The sequence below is a fragment of the Camponotus floridanus genome, unplaced genomic scaffold, assembly GCF_003227725.1.
Source record: "Camponotus floridanus strain SB8 unplaced genomic scaffold, Cflo_v7.5 scaffold17, whole genome shotgun sequence".
NCBI classification, from domain to species: domain Eukaryota; kingdom Metazoa; phylum Arthropoda; class Insecta; order Hymenoptera; family Formicidae; genus Camponotus; species Camponotus floridanus.
The window spans coordinates 2,152,209-2,176,463 of NW_020229292.1; the positions used below are offsets into that span (position 1 = coordinate 2,152,209).

The window sequence follows — 24,255 nt, forward strand, 5'->3', positions numbered from 1 at the left end:
AGTGTATTATATGCAGTATTAAAAGAATGAGTATATTTTTTATTCATAAAATTTAAATAATTAAAATTGCTAAAAAAAAATGATTTTATGCAAACCATAATTTAGAAAAATTTTACTCTCAATCGGTAAAAGACATTAATCAAAAGTCATATGCAAAAGACATATACGAAAGAAGGTGAAAATTACTCAAATATGTTCACCTAAATATAACAAATTAGTTGAGAAAAAGGAACATAAAAATAAAAAAGATAATTTTGTAATAACTTTGCAACTACACCTATTCTTTACAGTAGGTGCAATAATGTAATTATTTATAAAAAGAAATATTTATAAAAGGAAATAATTAAATTTTATAATACGAGGGTCGTTTGATAAATTTGGTAAAAAAGCAAGTAAAACACATTGTAAAACACAAAATCTACGTTATTTCTCAACATAGTCTCCATTGAGGTCTATACACTTGGTCCAACGAGATTCCAATTTTTTAACTGTCGAAAAAATAGATTGTCTCAAAACTTGCAAAATTGTGGCGCAATTTCACGGAAATTTACCAAACTTATCAAACGACCCACGTATTTAAAGGTTTATAAGCGCGAAAAAATTAACTTCACAATTTGTGGAGAAATATTTAATTTTGTTTTATTGCCTTTTTCTGTCGTCTGGTGAGCCTTTTGCTCGTTACTTTGCTGGCCTTCTGCATTTTTGCTCGACCTTTTTTATGTTTGAGTACCTTTCGTCTGTTCATCCATACAGGATAATTACCATATTGATCACGCAATGTTTTCTTATTATACACTCTGGCATTTTCTATCTTTTCTACTTCCATCTGTTCTTGATCTGTGATTGCATCGCTTTTCGTATCCTTAGCTTTAGCTTGCTCTTCCTTGATTTTTTTTGCGTCAACAACTACAGTTTAAAACATATTACCATGTTACATTACATACGTATGATATTATAATACTTATTATAATTGTTACAATATACAGGGTGGCCCCAAACATTCCAGCCAGACTTTGAGATCTTATAGGAAATTTAATTCTGAACAAAAAAGTTTCCTATAAACATGGATCGAAAAATACCTCCTTAACAAGTTATCGCTTAAAAACCTCTGATGAAGGAAGAGCAAAAAATGAAAAGAAAATGAAACTAAATAAATTTCTTGAAAAAAACGATAAAAATAAAAAATAAAAATCTTTTTCTTTTATGAAAATAAAAAATTAGTTAAAAAAAAAATTATTTTATTTTCATAAAAGAAAAAGATTATTTTTTATTTTTATCGTTTTTTTCAAGAAATTTATTTAGTTTCATTTTCTTTTCATTTTTTGCTCTTCCTTCATCAGAGGTTTTTAAGCGATAACTTGTTAAGGAGGTATTTTTCGACCCATGTTTATAGGAAACTTTTTTGTTCAGAATTAAATTTCCTATAAGATCTCAAAGTCTGGCTGGAACGTTCGGGACCACTCTGTATATATTTATTGTGATTATTATAAATATCTATTTAGTATCTTTATTATGTTAGTGCAAATGTGAAATCATACCTGTAGCAATTTCTTGAATATCTGCCATTTCAACATCTTTAGGTGCATTTTCAATGCCAAGGGTCTTCTTCAATCTGTCTAATTCCTTTACCGCGTAACGTTCTCTCTTTACCGCCCTGCATTTTCTTCTCCATTTACTACGCAACGACTTGGCCATTTTTCACACGTGCGTTTGACTACGTTTGATTAAAATAAGGAGGTTACATTTCAAACCAGAAACTTCTGGTAGAAACAGAGAGAAGACTGAAAGATGTCATGGCCTGCTTTTAGGTGATCCCTGAAAGCGATACTCCCTCTATGGACATTGAAAATGTGGGCATGAACTACAAACCAATGTCCATGAATGTTCTCAGACGGTAATATATAATGTGCACAATTTCTGGTTTTGTTCCGTGCTATATACATGAAATGTCGGGGTAGCATCAGTGCTGTATAACAAGATATTTTTATGTATGTAAATTGATAGTAAATAAATTATTTAATCGCGAAAGATACTGTAATATTTAAAGATGAAATAAATATTTTTCTATATTCATTGTCATATTTATATCTTTTTATTCACAAAACACAAAATGCCTGCTGTGAGATAAAAACATTTTTAACTGTATTTCTATAAATCTTCTTAATTAACAGTAAATTGATCTTTAATATTTATCAATCATTTTTTTAATTATTTAAAAATTTAATTATTAATACATGTATAGAATTTGTCAAATCACTGATTCTTCTGAAGTTTTTATAATTAAGACTCGACAAATATAGATGTTGCAAAATATTTTAAGTCTCTTCTTTATAATATAAAATCTTCTATATAAAATATAAAGAATTTATGTGTTTCATTTTAATATAACTAATTATTTTTACTATACATATATTTTTATTATAATTTTCATACCAACATAATATTTTTATGCATAATATTTTTATGCTAAATACATATTACAAAATATATGACAAAATATAATACAAATTTAATATAAAATATAATTCGAAATTTAATACAAAATAATTTGTTACATGGAATAATTTATTACACAAAAATGTCCAAAATATACGTATAATAAAATTTACTAAACATTTTTTACATAGTCCAGACGAGACTAATCAGCGAAGATTAATTATGCGACAGTTATTATTAATAATAGATATGCAATAATAGAATTTAATAAGTTTTATGTAACGTAAATAATCGTGATCAAAAGAGTCATTAATAAAATTATTGATCGTTTCTTTGAGTAAAAGAAAGTATTTACATTACTGGCGCATTTTGTATAGATTATCAAAGGAAATATTCAAAATCAAAAGATAGAATAAACTTCAAAATCAACAATTAAATTACTAAATAAATCCCAATTTAAAATTGGCGAGAAAACGCGACAAATAAATAAATCGACAATAATCGGAATATTCGATTGCGAGATACGCATAATTTTTATAATATGATAATCGAAACTATCAATAGATACGCATGCGATATAATTATTATCATACAAATTATGACAGGAGAAAATATTTTAGCAAACATTTGTAATCCGTATTGTTTATAAACATAAAATTGACTGTCCGATTTATTTGCGATTAATACGCGACTTTATACGAATTTCCTTAATTGAGAATAAAATACATATTTTATTTCGCGCATTAGCTGAATAAGATGAAATGAACTCTATAAGCTTTAAAATATAATTAAAAATCGCGTTGTAGCCACGTTCAATAGAAAATAACGGAACGAATGATTTTCAAACTCTCTCTAATAATCGATGTAATTGTAGAATTTAATAAGATTTAAATAATGTAAAGAATCACGTTTAAAACAGTTATTAATAAAGTTATCGATTGTCTTTTAAATTATAGAGGAAAATATTTGCACTACCAGCATTTTGCACGAACTATTAAAAACAATATTCAAAGACGTGGAAAGATAAACAAAGTATAAGTCAATGTATAAGTCAACGATTAAATTATAAGATAAATCGCGATTTAAAATTCCCGAGAAAACGCGACGAATAAATAAATCGATAATATTCGGAATATTTGATCGCGATACGTATAATTTTTATAATATAATAATCGAAGCTTTTAATAGACATGTGCGCGATATAATTATTATCACGTAAATATAGCAAACCGAAAATATTTCAACAAACATTTGAGGTCTGTAATGTTTGTGAATATGCAATTCATCAACCGATTTACTTGCAAATTTTTATAAGATAAATTGCGATTTAAAATTCGCGATAAAACGCGACGAATAAATAAATCGATAATATTCAGAACATTCAATTGCAGATACGCGAGTGACATACCGATAATCCGATAAAAAGAGGAGCGATCTTAAAAATGGAAAATGATTAATATCTTGTTTCTACATCAGATTTCGCAAGATCTGCGAAAAAAAGTTAAGGGATTCATGGAACGTCGGGAACTTCACTGTAAAAGGGAACGAATCCTGGATCTTCCGGACTATTCTCGATAGTCTTCAATTCACAAAATTGATATGCACATTAGAAAACATATTTTTCCACTATTAAGAAATATATTTCTTTATTGAAAATTAAATGGATATAACGACCTATTTATTGAAATGAGATTACGAACGATTATATTTATAAATAATAAAATAGATGCATTGTTGGAGTTTGTGTTAAATGTGCGAACACATATAATTTGGGGGTGCCGTTCGCGCGCACGAGACGAATCGAACCCGATAACAGCAAGATTTTAAAAAATTTCAATTCAAATAATGTGTAAAATAAAATAAGTGAAGTAATTTTAAATATATAATTAATTCTAGACTAATTCTCTATATTCTTATTCTTATAACATTTAAATTAATAATTTTATTTTCTTTTAATCAATATCTTATTGATATAGGGGTACCCATTCGATTCGTCTCGAACTTTTTAAGTATTCGCACATTTTATATAACATTCATATATAATTTCGCGTATATATAATATATCATATTGAAAAATTATAAAAATATTTTGAATACGTTAATTTGTGCATGTATTTTATTATACATATATAAAATGATATATAGCTAAAAACTAATATTTCAAAATGGCGATGGATGTCCAATACCTGCAAATAGTTTTTTAAAAGAAACTAAAAATTAATGTTAATATCCCCAGCACCTAAAAATAATTTTTCGAAAGAGACAAATTATATTAAAAATATAATTAAAAATATATTCGTTCGTAATCATTTTTATCAAAAAAATTATACAAATTAATTGCAATATGAAATTACTTGAAAAATTAAAATTTATACACAACGCTATATCCATATTTAATTACTATTAAATCTTTCTGGTATTATATATATAGATAATAATAATACCAATCCTAATAATAATAGAACATTTTTAACGAAGAAAAGTAAAGATACCTTTCTCTCATCTAAATATATATTATTTAAATTAATTCGACATTAAAGAAGCATATCGTCGTTGAACTACCGAAATCATTGCTTTCAGAAATTGCTAGGAAAACCTGGGATTAGTTCTCTCTCCTTCAATCTTACAAAACATAAAATATAAAATACAAAATATAAAAATTCCCAATTTTCAACAGGGCATCGAACTAGAAGTCGCGGATGGATCTCACAAGAACAGGTGAGAAATAATTCTCCATGATGAAAATTGTTTCGGTACGAGTCACGCAACTTTCATTAACGTTTATTTAACGAAAGGAATAACGATAACTTTTTTATTAAAACGACAATCTCGTTTAAGAACGCGAAAAGAACGCGGGAAAAACACGATGATTTCGCAATCGTAATTTATTAATTTATTTATGAATATTTTCCGATACGAAATTCGTAAATACAAATATAACTGAAAAAACAAATTATTAAATTCATAATAATTAACTCGCGATTCTATAATATCGAAGGTGATCGGTCGTTAAATTTTGTGAAGTTAATATATTTAATCGTTGACTTATCATATCGAATCTTTTATTCGATTTTTCTTTATATAGCTTTATTATTATTTAATTAGCAATATTTAGGAATATTATCTGATGAAAGAGATAGCGAAAAAATTATTTTGTTAAAACGGTAATCTTTTATAAGGACGCGAAAAGAACGCAGAAAAAACACGATATTTTCACAATCATAATTTAATAATTTACTTTAAGAATATTCAGCGCGATATGGAATTCATAAATAGATAAATCTAATGGAAAGCATGTCATTAAATTTATAATAATTGACTTGCGATTCTATAACGAAGACGTTCATCAAATTTTATAACTTATATATTTATATATAAGTTATAAAATTTATATATTTAATCATTAATTTAGCATCAAATTTTTACATTTTATATAAAAATTTTCCGATTTTATTAATGACTCTTTGATATAAAAATACAAACAGTTACTCTTTTATGAATACTTCAAAAATATATATTATAGAAACAAATACTTCAATTTAATGAATTATTATTATTATTACTATTATGTAATCATTAAACGTATATTTTCGATAATTTTTCATGTAATTTACGTAAGAATTTACAATCGTAAATACAATTTTATATAATATAATTATAGTCATAATTGTATTATATTTTACAATTAAAATATCAATATTAGATTATAATTAAAATACAATTATAACTATTTACAATTTATAAATTTAATTAGGATGCTATCAATGTCAAATAATAATATTCAATTTATTCAAATATTTAATAATATATCAATATCAATAATTTGATATTGATAGCATTAACATTTGAATTTAATATTTAATTTGATATACATATGTTTTTAAGTTTTAAAATAAAATATAACATGTTAAGATATTTCTTAAACGTTAATAATGCAATTTCTTTAATATTCCTGAAGATAATTTTGATAATTTAAATTTTATTTTTAAAACATTTTTATTTTAAAACATGTTATATTTATTTTTACAATATTTTTAAAAATAAATTCAATTTAATTAAAATAAATTTAATTTACCCCTAAGATTATTGGAATATTGAAAGAATGAATCTTACCTAATAGCCCTAACAATCCTAGTATTATAAAATTCTAATGATCTTAATAATCCTAACAACCCTAATATTAAAAGAAAAATTCTAATAATCTCATATTGAAAGAATGAATCTTACCTAATAGCCCTAACAATCCTAGTATTAAAAAATTCTAATGATCTTAATAACCCTAACAACCCTAATATTAAAAGAAGAATTCTAATAATCTTACTTAATGTAGCCCTAACAACTCTATTTCCTGATTAATTAAAATTATTCGAAATTGTTATTATTGTGGAATCTATTTCTAATCACCACCTAATCTAATCATGAATATATTTTAATCACGTGCCCTAATTACATGCCCTAATCACATGCCCTAATCATCTTCCTTAATCGAGTGCCCTAACCGCGTGCCCTAACCGCGTACTCTAATCGCGTATCCTAATCGCGTATCTTAATTGCGTGCTCTTCAGGCCAGTTGAACCTACCTTTCGTTGATCCTGGCCATTTTCTTTTTCGATCTCTAATCAGAGATCGAGAAGGAGATAAACACTCCTTCTTTTGCCGGATAATTACCGGCAAATGAGCGTGAAATATTTACGCTCATTTAGTAACGATCGTTCCTTTTTAGGATCGTTCGTTAAATATTTGAATATAACTTTATTTTAACTGAAATAAAGCCAAATTACTACAAATTTATATATATTTTATATATTATAATAAAATAAAAAATTAATTTGTGTATAATTTTTATCATATTAAAAATGATTTAATTAATTAATCATTTTATATTAAGTTAAAGTAAAGTTTAAAAATAATATCTACAAACAAATTCTACGATAGATGAGCTATAAAGAATTCCAGGATCAACGAAAGATAGAAGATAAGTGCGCGTTTATAAGAAAATTAAATAATAATAAATAAATTAGCATAAGAAATTGATAAAATTGATAAAGTTAAAAATTGATAAAGTTGTTAATGCATGTTTTTTATTTAAATTAGACAAAAAAATCTTTACAAAAAAATCTTTCCTTGATTTCTTCTTTTTTAAACTAATATTTCATTATATTTTTGTAATAAATGCAAAGCATTTCGAAAGAACCTATTAAAATTTATTTAATTTAATCCATCATAGCTCATTCATTTTAAGGCAACGAATTTATCTACAATCTACAATGTACATCTACATCTACATCTACATCTACATCTACATCTGCAATCTCTACGAATCCGTTACCTTAAAGTTAAATAAAAGTTTTTCTCACTCACCGACACTGATGCGCAACAGCGGAGTTGTTGTTATCGAAGATAGTTGTCTGTAACATACAAATATAAAATTCATTTATAATAATGCTCACAAAATGCAATTAATATTTAAAACAATTTTTATCGCACGAAATTTTATATCCGATGTGTAAAATAATAAGCAGATAAACACGCATGAAAAAATTTTATAAATTTTTGAAATTGTTTTTTAAAAAGAAAATTTTATATGACTTTTATAAAAATCTTTCTCTTTAATTCATTTAAATAATAAGATCGAATTATTGTTTGTTTATAACAATTTATAACAATTAATATATAAATAATAATATTCACCATCAGGTTGTTCCGCCGGTGCAGGATGCCTCTCCTAGGCCTGCTCCTTCTCACAGATCATCAGGGTTGTTGCATCAATCTATAATATACAAAAGAAGATTCTAGTGTAGCAGCGTTCAAAATAATTAATATTCCAAAAATTATTGTATACATTGAATTTTATATTCGATGCATATAATAATAGCAGATTAATAAAATAATTCTATAAATTTTAAAAAACATTACTAATAATTCTCTTATAACTTTATGAAAGCTTATACTTTTACAAGATTATAGCTTTAATTTAAAAATCTTTTTCTTTAATTCCCTCTTATTTAAATATAAATAAAAAAATTTAAATAAAAACACCAAATTAATTGTTGCGATTAATTAACTGTGCACGAGATGATATAAATCTAACATATAAATGAAAATGATATATAGATGATATAAATCTAACATATAAATGATAAATAATTAATAAATTATTTACCGGATATTGTTGCTTAGGACGTTGCCCAGTGCTTTTTCAGACTTGCTTTTCCTCTCCTTTGCTATTTCTTCGTTACACTCACATTCACTCCCGAAAACAAGATTAATTAAGATTAGTCAATTAAGATTAGTATACGCAATAATTGTGAGACACTTTGCACGGCACTACCGATCGCGTAGTAATTACAATTACAAGTTTAGCAAGTATTTATTATAATTATCATAACGAATTATGTTTCAGTATAGTCGTAATTGCGTTTTATCGTTAGAGAGAAAATTTTATAATATATGAAGTATTTCGCACCTTATTCCTCGAATGTTGCCGTGCGAATGATATCAAAACCGTACATGTAAACACAGCGCGTCATATGCCGTCAAGGCCCAACGTGTTATTGCCCATTCATTGCCGATATATTTTACGTATTTTAACATATACACGAAATATTTTACGTATTTTAACATATACACGAAATATTAAAGTGTTTAGGAGTGTTTTAGATTACATAGATTAATTAAGTAATATTGTTAAAGGATTGATGTATCACGAAGCTTTTCATTATGTTAATTATTTCGATTTATGATTCGATTGTTTTGCTGTGCGTTTTGAATCTAAATTATATTCAAATAATTGAAAAATAGAACGTGATAAAGCGTCGCGGTCGAATAATATTTGATTCTATAAATATTATTAAAGGAATAATTTCTTTTTGTAAAAATCAATTTCACATAAACTATAATTTATTATTTTAGATTTCTGTTTCTATGATGCTTACTTGATTAAATGAATAAAATACGTGAAATATGCGTTTTGAGAACTTTCATCGCGATATATTAATATTTGTGTATGAGGTCAAATTCAATTTATTATTCGTGTGTATGAGGTCAAATTCAATTTATTATTCGTTATAAATTCTATCTTTGTTGAGATATATGTATATATATCTCAACAAAGTTTATATATACTCGAATTATAAAATCGAAAGATTAATACAATTGAAAATCATGATACAGTAATTATTTATTTATGTAATTAATAATTAATTCGACAATATATAGCGTAGTATTTCACATCACTACCTTATTGCTCAAATGTCGACGAACGAATAATACCATGGCCGTGACATATAAACACTAGCGGGCTATTGTTCGCCAAGGCCGAACACCGTGTTATTGTTCGTTCATCATCGAAATATTTCACGTACTTTAACAAATGTGTATGTACGCGTAATATTTATACACATATTTAATATATAACATTTTATAAATTTTTATTATAGGACAAACGTAGGTAAAAACCAAAAATTATTAAATGTTTCACGTATCAGGAAACTTATCGTACACTAATAAAAAAATAATTATCTTTTATTCAACTTTTATTCAAACAAATTTAATGTAAACTCAACACTAAAATATTAAATATTAAATCCGAAGTTCTGATTTTTCTTCAATAGAATCGATAGAGAAACTTAGAATTTAATTTTTAGTTAAAATCCTAATAAAAAAGATTAAATATAAATGATACAATTACTATTATACATATAATTATCAAAAAAACAATTGAAATTTTAAGAAATTTACAAAAGAATACTTTTCTTATTATATATTACTTACATTTATATTTTTATTTATATTGTTATTTATATATTATTTATATTTATTTACATTAATATTATTTATGTTTGTATTAAATTATTATTTTTTAACATTTTATAGATTTATTCATATATATCGACGTAATATAATAATTATAATTTTCTTCCTTGAATAATTTAAGTAAATTTCTGTATTATCAACTATGCTCATTATGCTTCTTATGTTAGCCGTTATATTTCCTGAGAGAGCGTTAGCATACAGATTTTTCAAACTATGTAAATACCCGCAAGACTATCTTCAATAATATTATCGGTAGTACTATATTCATAAATATATATTAATAAATATATTAATAAATACTATATTAATAAATAAATTAGAAATATGTCTGTTATATGGAGAAGAGGAAGTTAAAAATATAATTTATTAATTACTCACGCGTAAAACTTTTTTTAAATCTTTAACATATACATTATACATAACAGTATATGTATATGTATATTATTAGAATATTATCATATTATCTATATATGCATGCAAATGATATTTTAAATAAAACAAAAAAGAAATTTAAAAAGTGAATAAATTAATGGAAGAAATGTAATAAATATTCAACTTTTGTTCACAATTTTAGAAAATAAAACAATTCTTCTTAATAGATAAAACAATAGGATTTTTTGTATTATATCTTAATGTTCACTATATTATTAGTAGAATTAAATAGAAATATATTATATTTTCTTAAACTTTCCAATTTCAAATATGTATTATACTTTTTCATTAAACTTTTACTAATGTTTTATTTTATCATTATCATAATTTATCTAAATTCAATAGATATTAATAAAATATAATAAAATATAATATTTATAAAGAAGAAGTATTTGCCTGTGTTTCACGATTAACGCTTTCCAAACTGCCGAGAGAAGGCAGCGCCGTCTATTTAAACGCGGCGCGTTCTACATTTCTACCTTCGTAACATATTTAAGGTGCACCTAGTTCGCTACGCATGCATAATTCCGCATTCTTATTTTTAATTTATTCGCTTCGATCGTTTGATCGTTCGATGCTAACGTCAAACAAGTGTGTGAATGTCTTGTAGAAACGCATTATAAGCATATCTCTCAAGCAATGATATTTATATTTCAAAACTGTGGCTACAAAAAGGTAAATATTTTAATATTGTCAAATTTTTAAACACTTCTGACAAAATAATTTTAAAAGCTTAATAACAGAAAATTAGCTTTATGAATTTAGCTTCAAGTTTTTTAATTAAAAATGTATGGATGTACGCATCATTTTTATTAAAATTGAAATAATTCCTCAAAATTATATTCAACATTCTGCATTACTTCATTAAATAATAAGTATTAAATGCTGCAATTTTATGATTGTTATTTATAACATATATATTTACATCTAAAATTTGAAGTGCTTATGATTGAAGAAGACTCTTGAATTAAAAAATTACAAAATAATTTATTTGCCATGCTTTATTTAATTGTTAAATATGTTTGGCTTTTGCAGTACTCACAATAAATTAATACTTATTATATATTAAATAGCAAATAACTTGTTAGTGGAAATGATAGATCGTCTGGTTCTTACATCCTAGACCTTCAATTAAACTGACTCACATAATGAGTTCTAGTGCAGTCACGAGAAATTGCATGTAATAGAAATATAAAAGCCTGTTACATATATCGAGTTGAAGTGTCTTATCGGCTCGTGTCAATGTTATATAAATGTTTGAAGAGCATCCCGTTAATGTACTTATAGCCGACAGTGCGCGCGAGTTAACTTGATTTTTATGCATTTGTTTATATAGTTGTTTATGTTTTATTTTGACAAACATCGGAGATATCGTTTCGTAAAGACGAGGTATAAACCAAAGTTATAATTTTAAAAAAATGTTATAATCGATTTTTGCATCGTGAATTGATGATATTGATAAAATAAGTAATAAGACATGCAGCATTTTTTAATTCGGAATGATAATTCCAGTATTAAGAAATTGATTAAGTAAAAAAAAAGTGATAACAAGTGTTGTTAATTTGTGATATATTTGTGTAATATATTATTCAATTTATGTGCTCTCTAAAAGTGAGTTAAAAAATGTAAATTTAATAATTTATAAATTAAGTTGATATAATATATAATATGTAATAAAAAAAAGTGCATGTAACCTAAATGATTGTAACGTTTCATAAAAACGACGATTCTAATAAAACTAATTAATAATTAAATATCGCAATAAAGAGAATTAGAGTTTATAATATTAAAAAGATATTTAATAACATTATTAAACAATATTTATTAAAGAATAATTTGTTTTTTTATAAAACATATTTTTAACTTTTTTTTATACACATATTAATATTTAATTCTTTGCAAGAGGTCGTTGCTATTTTTTATTCAAGTAATTTACATTATATATTTATCAATTATACATATTAATGTTTATAGGTTTAGAGGAAACGTCATTTTTTCTTGTGTCTTTAGAAAAAAATACAATTGAAGAATATCGATTAAAAGATAATACAAAAAAAAAGAAAGATTTCTAAATGTAACATATTATGAGAATGTGTATGAAACAATAATTTTTACCTAAATTTAAATAGATATTAGTAAATAAAAAACTTTTTTAAAATTTATTTTATATATAATCGTTGAATTTATATATATATTTTTTATTAGTATTATTTGTACTTAAATTAACTTTAAATTATGAGATAGAAGATTACTATGTTATTATATCATTGATTTACAAAATATTCGCACACTTTTGTTCAATAATTTTTATAAGTAATTATGTATATTAAGTAAAATATGTGCTTACACAGTTCATAGGCCTTTCACGAGTTTATTCTGATGAATAAGACGAGCATTAATTAAACCTGTTGAAGCACTGAATGTATGTTATGTAAGAGCTAAAGTTAGTAAAAGATAAATGGTGACATTTCGTGAATTGTTCGGTGAGCTGATGAGAGTTAATATGAAGCGTTGGCGTAGTTCATTGAAACTATTTAAGCTAAGTAAACATATAAAGTGAAAAAGTTCTAAAACTCATGAGTTTAGTTCAAACTATTCAACAACATCGGCTATTATAATAATTTATATTTGAATAATTAAAATTAAAATATTATGCAATTTTAGTAATTATTGAATTTTCTAAAATTAAAACTTTGTCCTATAAAATTATAACTTTATTAAAGACATATTTATATGTAGAGTATCTATAATTATACACATTTTTTTATTACTTTTCTGTATAATTATTATTACGTAAATTCATTATTTAATTCCACATTTTTATCGTTAATTTTAAATAATAAACTTTTAAAAAACGTTAAAGATTATGTGTAATTTTTTTTGGAAATGACATTGCTATTGCCTACGTCTTTTATCAGACATTGACCGATTAATTTGTTTAATATTTCCGAGAAACAAACTGACAATCGAGTAAATAATAAATTAATATATTCTGAATTATATATTATAAATTTGATTTTTCGTACATAATTCAAACTACATCTCATTAATTGAGATGACCCATATAATATTTATGATAAGATAACATTTTTCTCCCCTCCATCTTTAATTAACATATAATATATGTCTATCAGCGAGATTTTATGAATTCAAGGTTACGATAATGTCATCAGGAAATAATCCGTTATCGAAACTTTATATTCGTTCTTGCCAGTATATCTTGTAAGAATACTACGTATTGATAACAAGAACATAAATTAAATGTCATCATCGATAAATCATCATTTTATCTATTTTCTTTGATAGCGTTTAATGCGAAAATTGTTTTGCAATTTCTCCTTAAAAATATAAACAAATTTAAATATTATAAAATATTATAAATATTATATTAAATATTATAAATTTTATAAAATATTATATTATAAATCTTATAAAATTATGTTAAGTTATATTATAAATCTTATAAAATTACGTTAAGAAAAAGTTATGGGCGATAGAAATGGAAAGCCGTCGGGTCGCTTCTCCAACATTGAAAGGACTCACGTCGGCACACGATTTACATGCCCGTTTATAACGGTCGACTTTCACTGATAACGAGAACGCGCTGCCGGAAGTGTTTCTGCTTCCGAATTTTTAGGTGAGCGGGTGACTCGCGATACATTGTCAGTTCCTTCGCGACGAGATCATCCAACGGACGATCATCGCGGTCGACTCGTTTTTCGACTCGTGTTATTGCAATTTTTACGAAAACATCAGCAATTCTAACGTCATCAGATAACGTGCGATAATCAGCAGCGCGTGACAAGGCGAAGGTGAGTAATGGTTATTATATATATATATATGTATATTTGCGCTTTAAAAAAAATTATTTCTACATCGAACAATGATATGATGATGCATTGTATCTTTACAGATATATAATTCGAATTTTTGTTTCGCGTAAAACAAGTTTCGATTTTATAAATAAATCAATTAATTAAATTAAATGTAAATATAAAATTTACATTTAATTTAATAAATTAATTTATCTATAAAATAATTAATTCACGAAATAATGAAATAAATAAAGATTCGAATGAGACATAAACTTATAATTATAATTATAAGATTAATTTCACGTGAAAATTATGAGAACATAATATAAAATAATCTTCTGATATTTTACATCTCTAAATTAACGTAAATTTCATTTAAGTTATATTTTTACTTTATATTTGATAAAATCAAGGAAAAATTGGAAGAAAAAAACTTAATGAAATTGAACGTAAAAAATAAAAAAGTATTATAAAATTTATAAATACAACAGTAGACTTAAAATTTATCTTCTTTTAATATAATTATAAGATATATGGCCATGTTTTTAAAATTATATCAGAGTCGAGATTATTCGCTCTTATCTCTTCATTATCAAGGTTGTTGTATAAATACCAATATGATCGATATTAAAATGCGCGATATATATCTTAGTGTGTGTATCGGATCACGAAATATATACATGCATGTTGGGGAATAAAGCGCAACGGTCCATTGTGCACTAGCTGACCCGGTTAGAGTGTCATCAGTGTCATCAGTGGTAATAACTAGGCCACTGCGTGCACACGCAGTACGCTCGAGAGTTCCGGTGGTTTATTATTGCGTTCTCTCCCTAATTTTCTTGACTGTTTCGAATATCTCCGCAGTTCTGGAGAGAATCGTACAGTTACTTGAACTCACTTTGTTCCGAAATAATTGCAACCATTCTGACACATTTCCATTTCACAGTTCCATTTTGACACATTCTTTCTTTCCTTTTGTTTGATTTATTGTCGTTTAAGTCTTTTCTAAAAGTTTCGACAACTGAGAAAGCAAGTTCTCAGAACTGTGCTATAACGAAGAATTAACACAAACAGACTTTACAATATATAAAAATATTTGATTAATCTTTAAAGTTTTATGTAAATTATATTAGTTATAAAACAAAGTGATTGTAAGTATGTGTGATAATAAATTGAAGAAAATATATAAATCTAATCAAAGTTTTTTAATCGTGAATATAAAATTATAATTCTGTCAAAAAGTAGAAAATATATCTTGTAATAAATTATTAAGTTCAAGATTGATGATACAAAAAAAATAAAAATAACATGATTAAATCGCCGATCAATTTTAATACACTTCGAAGTAAACAAGTTATGTATTTTGAAAATTCACTTGATAACTTTTATAAAAAAGAGAAACTTTAAATGATAAAGTTGAAATATTGAAAAACAAATAATAATAATTGAAATCAATTTATTTTGGTAGTAGAGATATTTTTCTTTCTCTCCACTTCTAGAACATTTTGCTAATTTTTATAAAACCATCTCTTTTTATAGTGTCATGCTCTTTCTTTCTTTGTGTGTTTTTAATTAAAAGATCATAGCTATAAATATAATTATTTATCGAGTTTTTCTTTTACATTTAACCTTTTTTTTGCAAACAATTGCGAATATTTTTCTTCAAAATATTGCGGAGATTTTTCTTCAAAATATTAATAATGACGATATTTTAAGTGCTTATATTAGCTACCTCATCGTATTTATAAATACGATTTTCCTGTTTTCGCAATCGTGTATGTGCAATATCATTTAAATGATAAGAATGCGCGATAAAATGCTACGATTCTACGTCGTATATTTAAAACAACTGTGAGCAAAATACCGATCGCGAAGAAACGTTGAGCACTAAGAAATCGGGAAGTCATAGATTGCGAAATATTCTTCCGGATTTACCACAGCAGGAGAATGCTTAGTGAAACGAGGAAATCAGTGAATTATCGTTTTCGTGATTCTCACAATTTAAAAATTAATTGTGGTTCGTAATAAGCAATTGAATTAATTTCTATTGTTACAGTTTCTTAATATAAGTTATAATAGGAAGACTTCAAATGCTATTATAATTCTATCGAAGCTTTTTAATTCTATTTTACATCTATAGTAATGATAATATTATAGCAACGATATTTTTGCAATTTGTGATTCTTTCTTTTTGCAAAAATGATTTATTGGAATAAAATATTGTACTGCTTTAAATATCTTCAAATCTATTTCTTTTTTTCTAAAACTATATCTGTAGATAGTTCTCTTCGAGAAACTAGTTCTCTTCGAGTTCATAAGAAAAGAAAGCAAGAATGCCTAAAAATCTTGTTATTATTTTTTCCGCTGTAGTTTTGAAAAAATAACCGTCGAAATCGACTAGAAATTAAGTTATTTGATTTATTCATGACAATTTAATTTATACCTGAATGACATAAGAAATGTCATTCGTGTATTTATTACATATCTATAATTTTATTAAGATAATTATTGATACAGAATTATTTGAATTTTTATTGCTATACTAAGATAATTATTGATGTAGAACTGAGTTCCTTAATTGAGTATCACGACAAGTAACATTTGTCAAATAATCATAAGATTAATATACTTTAAAAAATTTATGTTTATATAGTTGATCGTAATTAACGAATTAGAAATTTATTATCATGTAATTGATGCACATCAAACAAGCACGGTATACACGTCGCTTTATCTTTTTTTTATTTTAATTCACTCTCTCTATTTACGCTTTAGAAAATTATACGTAAGAGAAAATTAGCGTTTAGAAAATTAACATATAAGTAAGTTATATTCTCTGTTTAAATTGCTTAAATAATTCACTCATTGTTTGTATTTCAATTTCTTAGAAAATTACTAATATTAAATTCGACGTACACTTGAAAACTATAAAAATTGATATTCAGAAAGAAATAAATATAAATAATAAAAAAGAATGATCATACAGTGTTTATCATATATTATTATATAATTTATATTATTATATAATCATACATTGTTTATTATATGTTAATTTCAAATTCTTTAAAGCTAATTGACAATTAAGATTTGTTTTATTTACATTTTTTATTAATTATAAGCATCACATTTAATATAATTATTTCAGAGTTATTCTTGTTTATTGCGACGGTCGGATTTAACGTAAGCATTAATAAGAATGAGACAGTCACATTGAGTCTAAATATTATAATTGAGTCCAAATATGCAATGAGAAAAATACGAATTATCATAACGCGTTCATAGTTCTAGTATCACTTTCCGGCCTTCCTTTACGATGACCTATCATCATGGTATTGACATCAATTCCGCTATCGCCGGTTAAGCAGGTCATTGTCTTTACTACCATAGAATATTAATGAGTATGAAATGATCGCGCTAGACGATTTATCTGCCTACGAGAAATTTAACGCTACCGCGCAACAATACCGGCCATAAATAGCGACGAGATGGTGAACTGCGAAACGAAATAAAGTTCTTTCATTTCCATAACGCGAAGAATCGAAGACAAATTAATTTTCCCGGCGAAAGTTTTTTTTAAATTATGAAATTAAACTTTTCATGTTTTTGAAATTAAATTAATTGTAATTTGATCACTTCCTTGGGCTTTAATAAAATTGGAAAATCTTGTTTGTCTTATACGAATTCGAAATGTAATTATTTTTAATTCAGTAATTTTCGTACATCCAAGAAATATAAAATTTAAATAATGATTTTAATAATCGATCTTGTTTGTCAATATTGGAGATTTATTTTTAGAATTTTATTAAATATAACCACTCAGAAAGCCCGTCTCCCCATCCCCTTTACACTAAGTGCAAAGGGAGAACGATCATCGATGACAGAGATCTCGAAACAAGTCGAGAACTCATGTCGTTCTCACGCTCAAGGAAGAGGACTGCAACTCCTCATCATGGTTACGCTTACTCCCGTGTTAGGGAGGGAGAATAAGATCGAATACTACAGAACTGATCCTGTGAAGTATGATCTTAAATTTCTGCCGTTTCCTATGTCATATATATATTGTAACTGACTGATTTCTATTACGAGTAACGTTTTATCATCGTTGCCGTCTAGCGACCAAAGCAGACACTAAGGGCCGACTAATCTAATGGCGCTTTTGGTTGAATGTGTTAGTTATGGTACACATATTATCATACGTTGAAACTGTTGTCTACAAATTTACAATTTTATAAATAACAAAAACAATCTCTCTTATAAAACAATCTTTCTCTCTCTCTCTCTTTTTCTCTCTTATTATTTATGCATTATTATTATTATTATTATTATTATTATTATTATTATTATAATATTCTTAATATTATATTATTCATAATTAATAATATTATAAATTATTATTATTATTGTTATTTATATTGAATAAGATATATACTTGTTATCATTTTAAATAATATTAATATTATTATTAATATTATTTAATATTATTTAAAATAATAACAATAACAAGTATATATTTATTATAATATAATAAAATTTAAATAATATTATTTCAAATAATATTAATTATCCTTACTTGTGCTATTATAAATTTGTATACATTCATCAATATGCATATATGTATTGGGATCTGACATCCGTAGTCATGACAGTGGCGAGAAATAAAAGCAGTAGAAGCCCACTGTTTGCATAGCATTGTACTGCTATTTTATTAATTAATTAATTATTATGGATTGAGGGATATTTTCTCCGCGTTCTAAAAGTTTAAATACAGATCGTTGTGTAGTGAATGGTTGTGGAAGTAAAGCACATAAAAATACAAGGCTACGTTTTCATCGTTTTCCGAAGCCAAACAAATGCGTTGTTTATGTTGAAAATATATTTGGCAAATCGGAAAAAGTTGACCAATTAAAAGCATGGAAAATAGCTTTAAAAGTACAAGTGGTCACACCGAGAATGAAAGTATGCTCATTACATTTCAAAAAAACTGATTACATACTGCCAGGTAAGCAATATTTCACAAAAAGTAAAGTTAACCACCAATGCAAATAGTTTATTTATACTGCTAATATATATAATTATTATGATTTATTTGGATATATGCTGTATCACAAAAAAGATTCTTGAAGAAAAATGCAGTTCCATCTTGTAATTTACCTGTAAGCAGTGCAAAGAAAATAAATGTCAAAGCAAATGAAGAACGATGTAAAAGACGAATGAGACGGAGTCAAAAAAGTGAATTACAGAATCACGTAAAAAAAGATGAACAAATAAGTGAAAATAAAACGCAAAAAAGAATGTAAATGAGGAAGAAAATAATTCTGTAATACAATCTGCAAGTGAAATGTTAATTGATGAGACTGCATGTACTCGTGCTTTAACAACTGAAGATGCCTACATGCAAGTAAATAGTAATTTAAAGTCAATGGAAAAGGACACATGTTCTACTCCATCAGTCAAAGATGTTGAAGTGCAAGTAAACAGTGATTATTTAAATCTAAATTGTCTTCAGAATATTAAAAATAATAGTGAATTGAGCACTTTAACAGGCCTCGAATCCTTTGACATTTTAAACACTATTGTTGACGCTATAAAGTTAGTATACAAAGATAAATTTGAAAAAATAATGTCAGGATGAACACTAGAGATAGAGTAATAATGACGTATATGAAGTTAAAACAAAATGTCTCTTATAGTTTGTTAGCGATTATATTTAACTGTTACTCAGCAAAACATTGTCAGCGAGTGTTCTATAATACAGTAAAAATATTAAATAAGTGCTTGAAACCAGCAATTCCATGGCCATCAAGAGAAGAAATATTAAAAAATTTGCCTCAGTGTTTTGAAGGATTTGAAGATGTACGAGTGATATTGGATTGCACAGAAATTTTTATCCAGAAACCAGCAAATCTTTACTGCCAAATAATAACATATTCGCATTTCAAAGGCTTTCAAACCTGCAAAATTATGACTGGTGTTTTACCTGCAGAAAATATAACTTATATTAGTAAGCCCTATGGTGGAAGAGTAACGAATTCAACTATTTTTCAACAAAGTGACTTAATAAAATTATTGGAGCCAAATGATGCAGTAATGGTTGATCGAGGATTTTTAATAGATGAAGTGTGTGAAATCAATCGTTTGAAATGCATAAGACCACCATTTTTGAAAGATAAAAAACAATTAAGCAAAGCAGAATCTATTTTAACATCTAAAATTGCTACAGCCAGATTTCACATCGAAAGATCGAACCAGAGGATAAAAACTTTTAAAATTCTAGGTTCGATCATGCCTGTTAAACTTGTACCGACATTGGAAGACATTTTTACTGTTGTTTGTGCTACAATAAATATGAGTTCACCAATTTTAAGTGATAAAAATTTTATGAAAACTTGAAAATTTCATGTAATAATTTTATAATGTATATAGGTTATAATGTATATAGGTAAAATCAAAAAATTATACAAGTATGTAAAAAATTGTAATTGTAACGTTTCTATTGTAACAAATTTTGCTTTGCACAGGATAAATAAAGTCATAATAAGTAACTTAATCCTGATATTTTATTACTTAACTTTTACATTTATATTATATAGTAAGTTTTACATAATATACTCTCTTGTATTATATTTATTTACATTAAACATAATAAACATTTTCATAATAAAATATTATATTATAATCTTTTTTGAACAACGTGCAACAAAAACATTATAATGTAAAAACTTGAACATACTTAATGTATAAAAAAAAACATAAAACATAACAGTTACTCCGAAGACTTATAAAGTAAGTTAAAATAAAGATTTTCGAAGTTTGCATAAGATTCTTTTACTTAACTTCATACGATTATTAAACAGTATCACTAGCATGTTTCTCACAGCTTTCTCCGCTATCTTTCATTAAACATATTTCATGTAACATAATATTATAATAAACTTTTTTTAATGCTGACAACATATTAGTAATAAATATATCATTTTTATTTACTCTTATAGTATGCAATTTTTTATCAAAAGCAGAATAAATAACAAAATAAGTTAAATTTAAATTAAGCACTACCATTCCTAACTGAATCTGTCCATAATACCGATGCTTTTCTTTCAATAAAATATTTTCTCCTTTTATAATAAGACATTTATTTAATTGATTATCCACAGTTTCTTTGATATTTCTTGTTTTACCTTTAAATGGACATTTTATTTCCAATAAAGCTACAGGCTTTTGGTCCTTTAAGAAATAACTTTAAGGAATAACTCCATCTGGAGAGTATGCTAACCAGGGATTTAACCTGGACACGACTAATCCAATTTCAATAACTGTCTTATTGGTACTCTTTCTAAAGGCATTCCGAACTTCTTCTTCAGTCTTTTTACCATATTCTGTATACTCAGTCTTAGAAGCCTTTGGCGTAAAAGTATCCTTACACTTTTTTTTCCAATCTGAATTTTTATTTTTTGTGTAAGTATACACATTATAGCAAATCGAACCAGTTATACGAAACTGTCATTCTTCAAGCCATTTCGCAAACCACTCTTTGGTATCCATACATATTTGTACAAGATCACCAGATAATTTATTTATAATATTTTCACAACATTCTTGTAACGCATTCACTTGGAGCTGTTTTAACGCTTGCATTACTTCATTGTCTTGATATTGAAAAATCATTCTTATAACCTCCTTCTCAATATTAGTAGTCTTACTTTTTTCTTGTAATGTAATTTGATTGTGCCTTCCGGATCTATAAAATATGTATTAATAAAAGATTTAATAAATAAGCATCATATTTTAAAGCAATGAATTATTTTATACATTTATAAATAATATATTTGATTTAAAATTTTAACATATGTTTCAGTATCTTAAAACAAAATTTATTAACAAATATTTTTAAAATTTAAAATAATTTTCGAAAAGTTAGAGATTTCCTTAAAATGGAGTTAGTTATTACATATTAAACTTACATATGCTTTGCCAAAGCAGAGTCTGGCAATTTTCTAATAATAAGGATTCTAATATCCGACTGTTGAATCTCAGAAATTTCCGTGACTGGTGTAGAAGCATATTTTTTTTTTTTTACTTTGAGCAATGCCGAAAAGGCTAAATTTTCAATACATTTTAAAACTTCTGTTGTTCCTCCGGCTTCTGCACTCTTTTCAATATCAACATTTTTTTCAATTGTAGCACTTTTCATTATTTTTATTTTTTTTTTAGGTTGTAGAAAGCATTGATATTGTAAAAGTGGAGCTGCATTGTAATTATCAAGAGCTTTTTGGTGAACTTGCTTCCATCCACACTGCTTGTCTGTACAAGATAAAGTCTCAAGTGTTTCTCCTTTCCTATGAATATAATTTTTATATAAAATTGATTTTTAATATTTATATTTAATATTTTAATATTTAGTTACATAAGATACATGAATATATAGATATTTAAATATAAGTGATAACATGCATTTCAAAGAATAAACATCAAGTATAAACATTAGCTTGAGATTTGAACTTACTGGTAGCAGTACAGTAGAGTAGCTATGATATGTTTACATTTTTCTCCTAACCCGGCCTTGCATGAACATGTACAAAATACAATTTTTCCATTTGTCGTCACTTCTCCATTAATTTCATGAGATTTTTCTTTCAGACGATTGCAAGCATAAAGCAGTAAATCTAACCACATCACTCTTGCAGTTTTTTATATTTTTACTGCATTTAATTATATGCCCTGCTTGGAATATCCTTTCACCCTCAACGAATTTTCTTTGGGCTGGATTTGTACCAGCCCAATGACAAATGCTTTGAATACTAATTAACATAATAAATAAAATATTGTTTCATAACAACACTACATTAAGCATGGGCTTCTCGGCGCCATGTAAAATTATGAAATTAAACTTTTCATGTTTTTGAAATTAAATTAATTGTAATTTGATCACTTCCTTGGGCTTTAATAAAATTGGAAAATCTTGTTTGTCTTATACGAATTCGAAATGTAATTATTTTTAATTCTGTAATTATCGTACATCCAAGAAATATAAAATTTAAATAATGATTTTAATAATCGATCTTGCTTGTCAATATTGGAGATTTATTTTTAGAATTTTATTAAATATAACCACTCAGAAAGCCCGTCTCCCCATCCCCTTTACACTAAGTGCAAAGGGAGAACGATCATCGATGACAGAGATCTCGAAACAAGTCGAGAACTCGTGTCGTTCTCACGCTCAAGGAAGAGGACTGCAACTCCTCATCATGGTTACGCTTACTCCCGTGTTAGGGAGGGAGAATAAGATCGAATACTACAGAACTGATCCTGTGAAGTATGATCTTAAATTTCTGCCGTTTCCTATGTCATATATATACTGTAACGGACTGATTTCTAGTACGAGTAACGTTTTATCATCGTTGCTCTCTAGCGACCAAAGCAGACACTAAGGGCCGACTAATCTAATGGCGCTTTTGGTTGAATGTGTTAGTTATGGTACACATATTATCACACGTTGAAACTGTTGTCTACAAATTTACAATTTTATAAATAACAAAAACAATCTCTCTTATAAAACAATCTTTCTCTTTTTCTTTCTTTTTCTCTCTTATTATTTATGCATTATTATTATTATTATTATTATTATTATTATTATTATTATTATTATATTCTTAGTATTATATTATAATTAATAATATTATAAATTATTATTATTATTGTTATTTATATTGAATAAGATATATACTTGTTATCATTTTAAATAATATTAATATTATTA

The 24,255-nt window shown here is 25.8% G+C and overlaps 2 protein-coding genes, 1 long non-coding RNA gene, 2 other non-coding genes and 1 pseudogene across 5 annotated transcripts in view; 2 read left to right on the forward strand and 4 right to left on the reverse strand.

The window, feature by feature from the left end:
* Positions 1-362: 362 nt before the first annotated feature.
* Positions 363-1,755, reverse strand: LOC105257839 (protein LLP homolog). Its single transcript, XM_011268723.3, has 2 exons — positions 1,539-1,755; positions 363-906 (listed from the first exon to the last, which is right to left on the reverse strand). Exons 1-2 carry the CDS (start codon positions 1,693-1,695, stop codon positions 629-631), a joined length of 435 nt encoding a protein of 144 aa, XP_011267025.1. The 5' UTR covers positions 1,696-1,755; the 3' UTR covers positions 363-628.
* Positions 1,756-7,797: 6,042 nt separating this feature from the next.
* On the reverse strand, positions 7,798-8,786 carry LOC112637491. The gene is made up of 3 exons (XR_003122578.1): positions 8,600-8,786; positions 8,128-8,206; positions 7,798-7,844 (listed from the first exon to the last, which is right to left on the reverse strand). It is a non-coding gene; the product is annotated as an uncharacterized LOC112637491 (long non-coding RNA).
* A 5,461-nt stretch (positions 8,787-14,247) lies between these two features.
* LOC105257840 (repressed by EFG1 protein 1) overlaps positions 14,248-24,255 on the forward strand; it is a 52,224-nt gene continuing 42,216 nt past the window's right edge. Inside the window, exon 1 of the mRNA XM_011268726.3 lies at positions 14,248-14,495. The gene's annotated coding sequence lies outside the window, so the exon portion shown is untranslated. The remainder of the gene's footprint in view (positions 14,496-24,255) is intronic.
* On the reverse strand, positions 18,310-18,525 carry LOC112637493. The gene has a single exon (XR_003122580.1). It is a non-coding gene; the product is annotated as a small nucleolar RNA U3 (small nucleolar RNA).
* LOC112637478 lies at positions 19,837-21,025 on the forward strand (annotated as a pseudogene).
* Positions 23,606-23,821, reverse strand: LOC112637494. The gene has a single exon (XR_003122581.1). It is a non-coding gene; the product is annotated as a small nucleolar RNA U3 (small nucleolar RNA).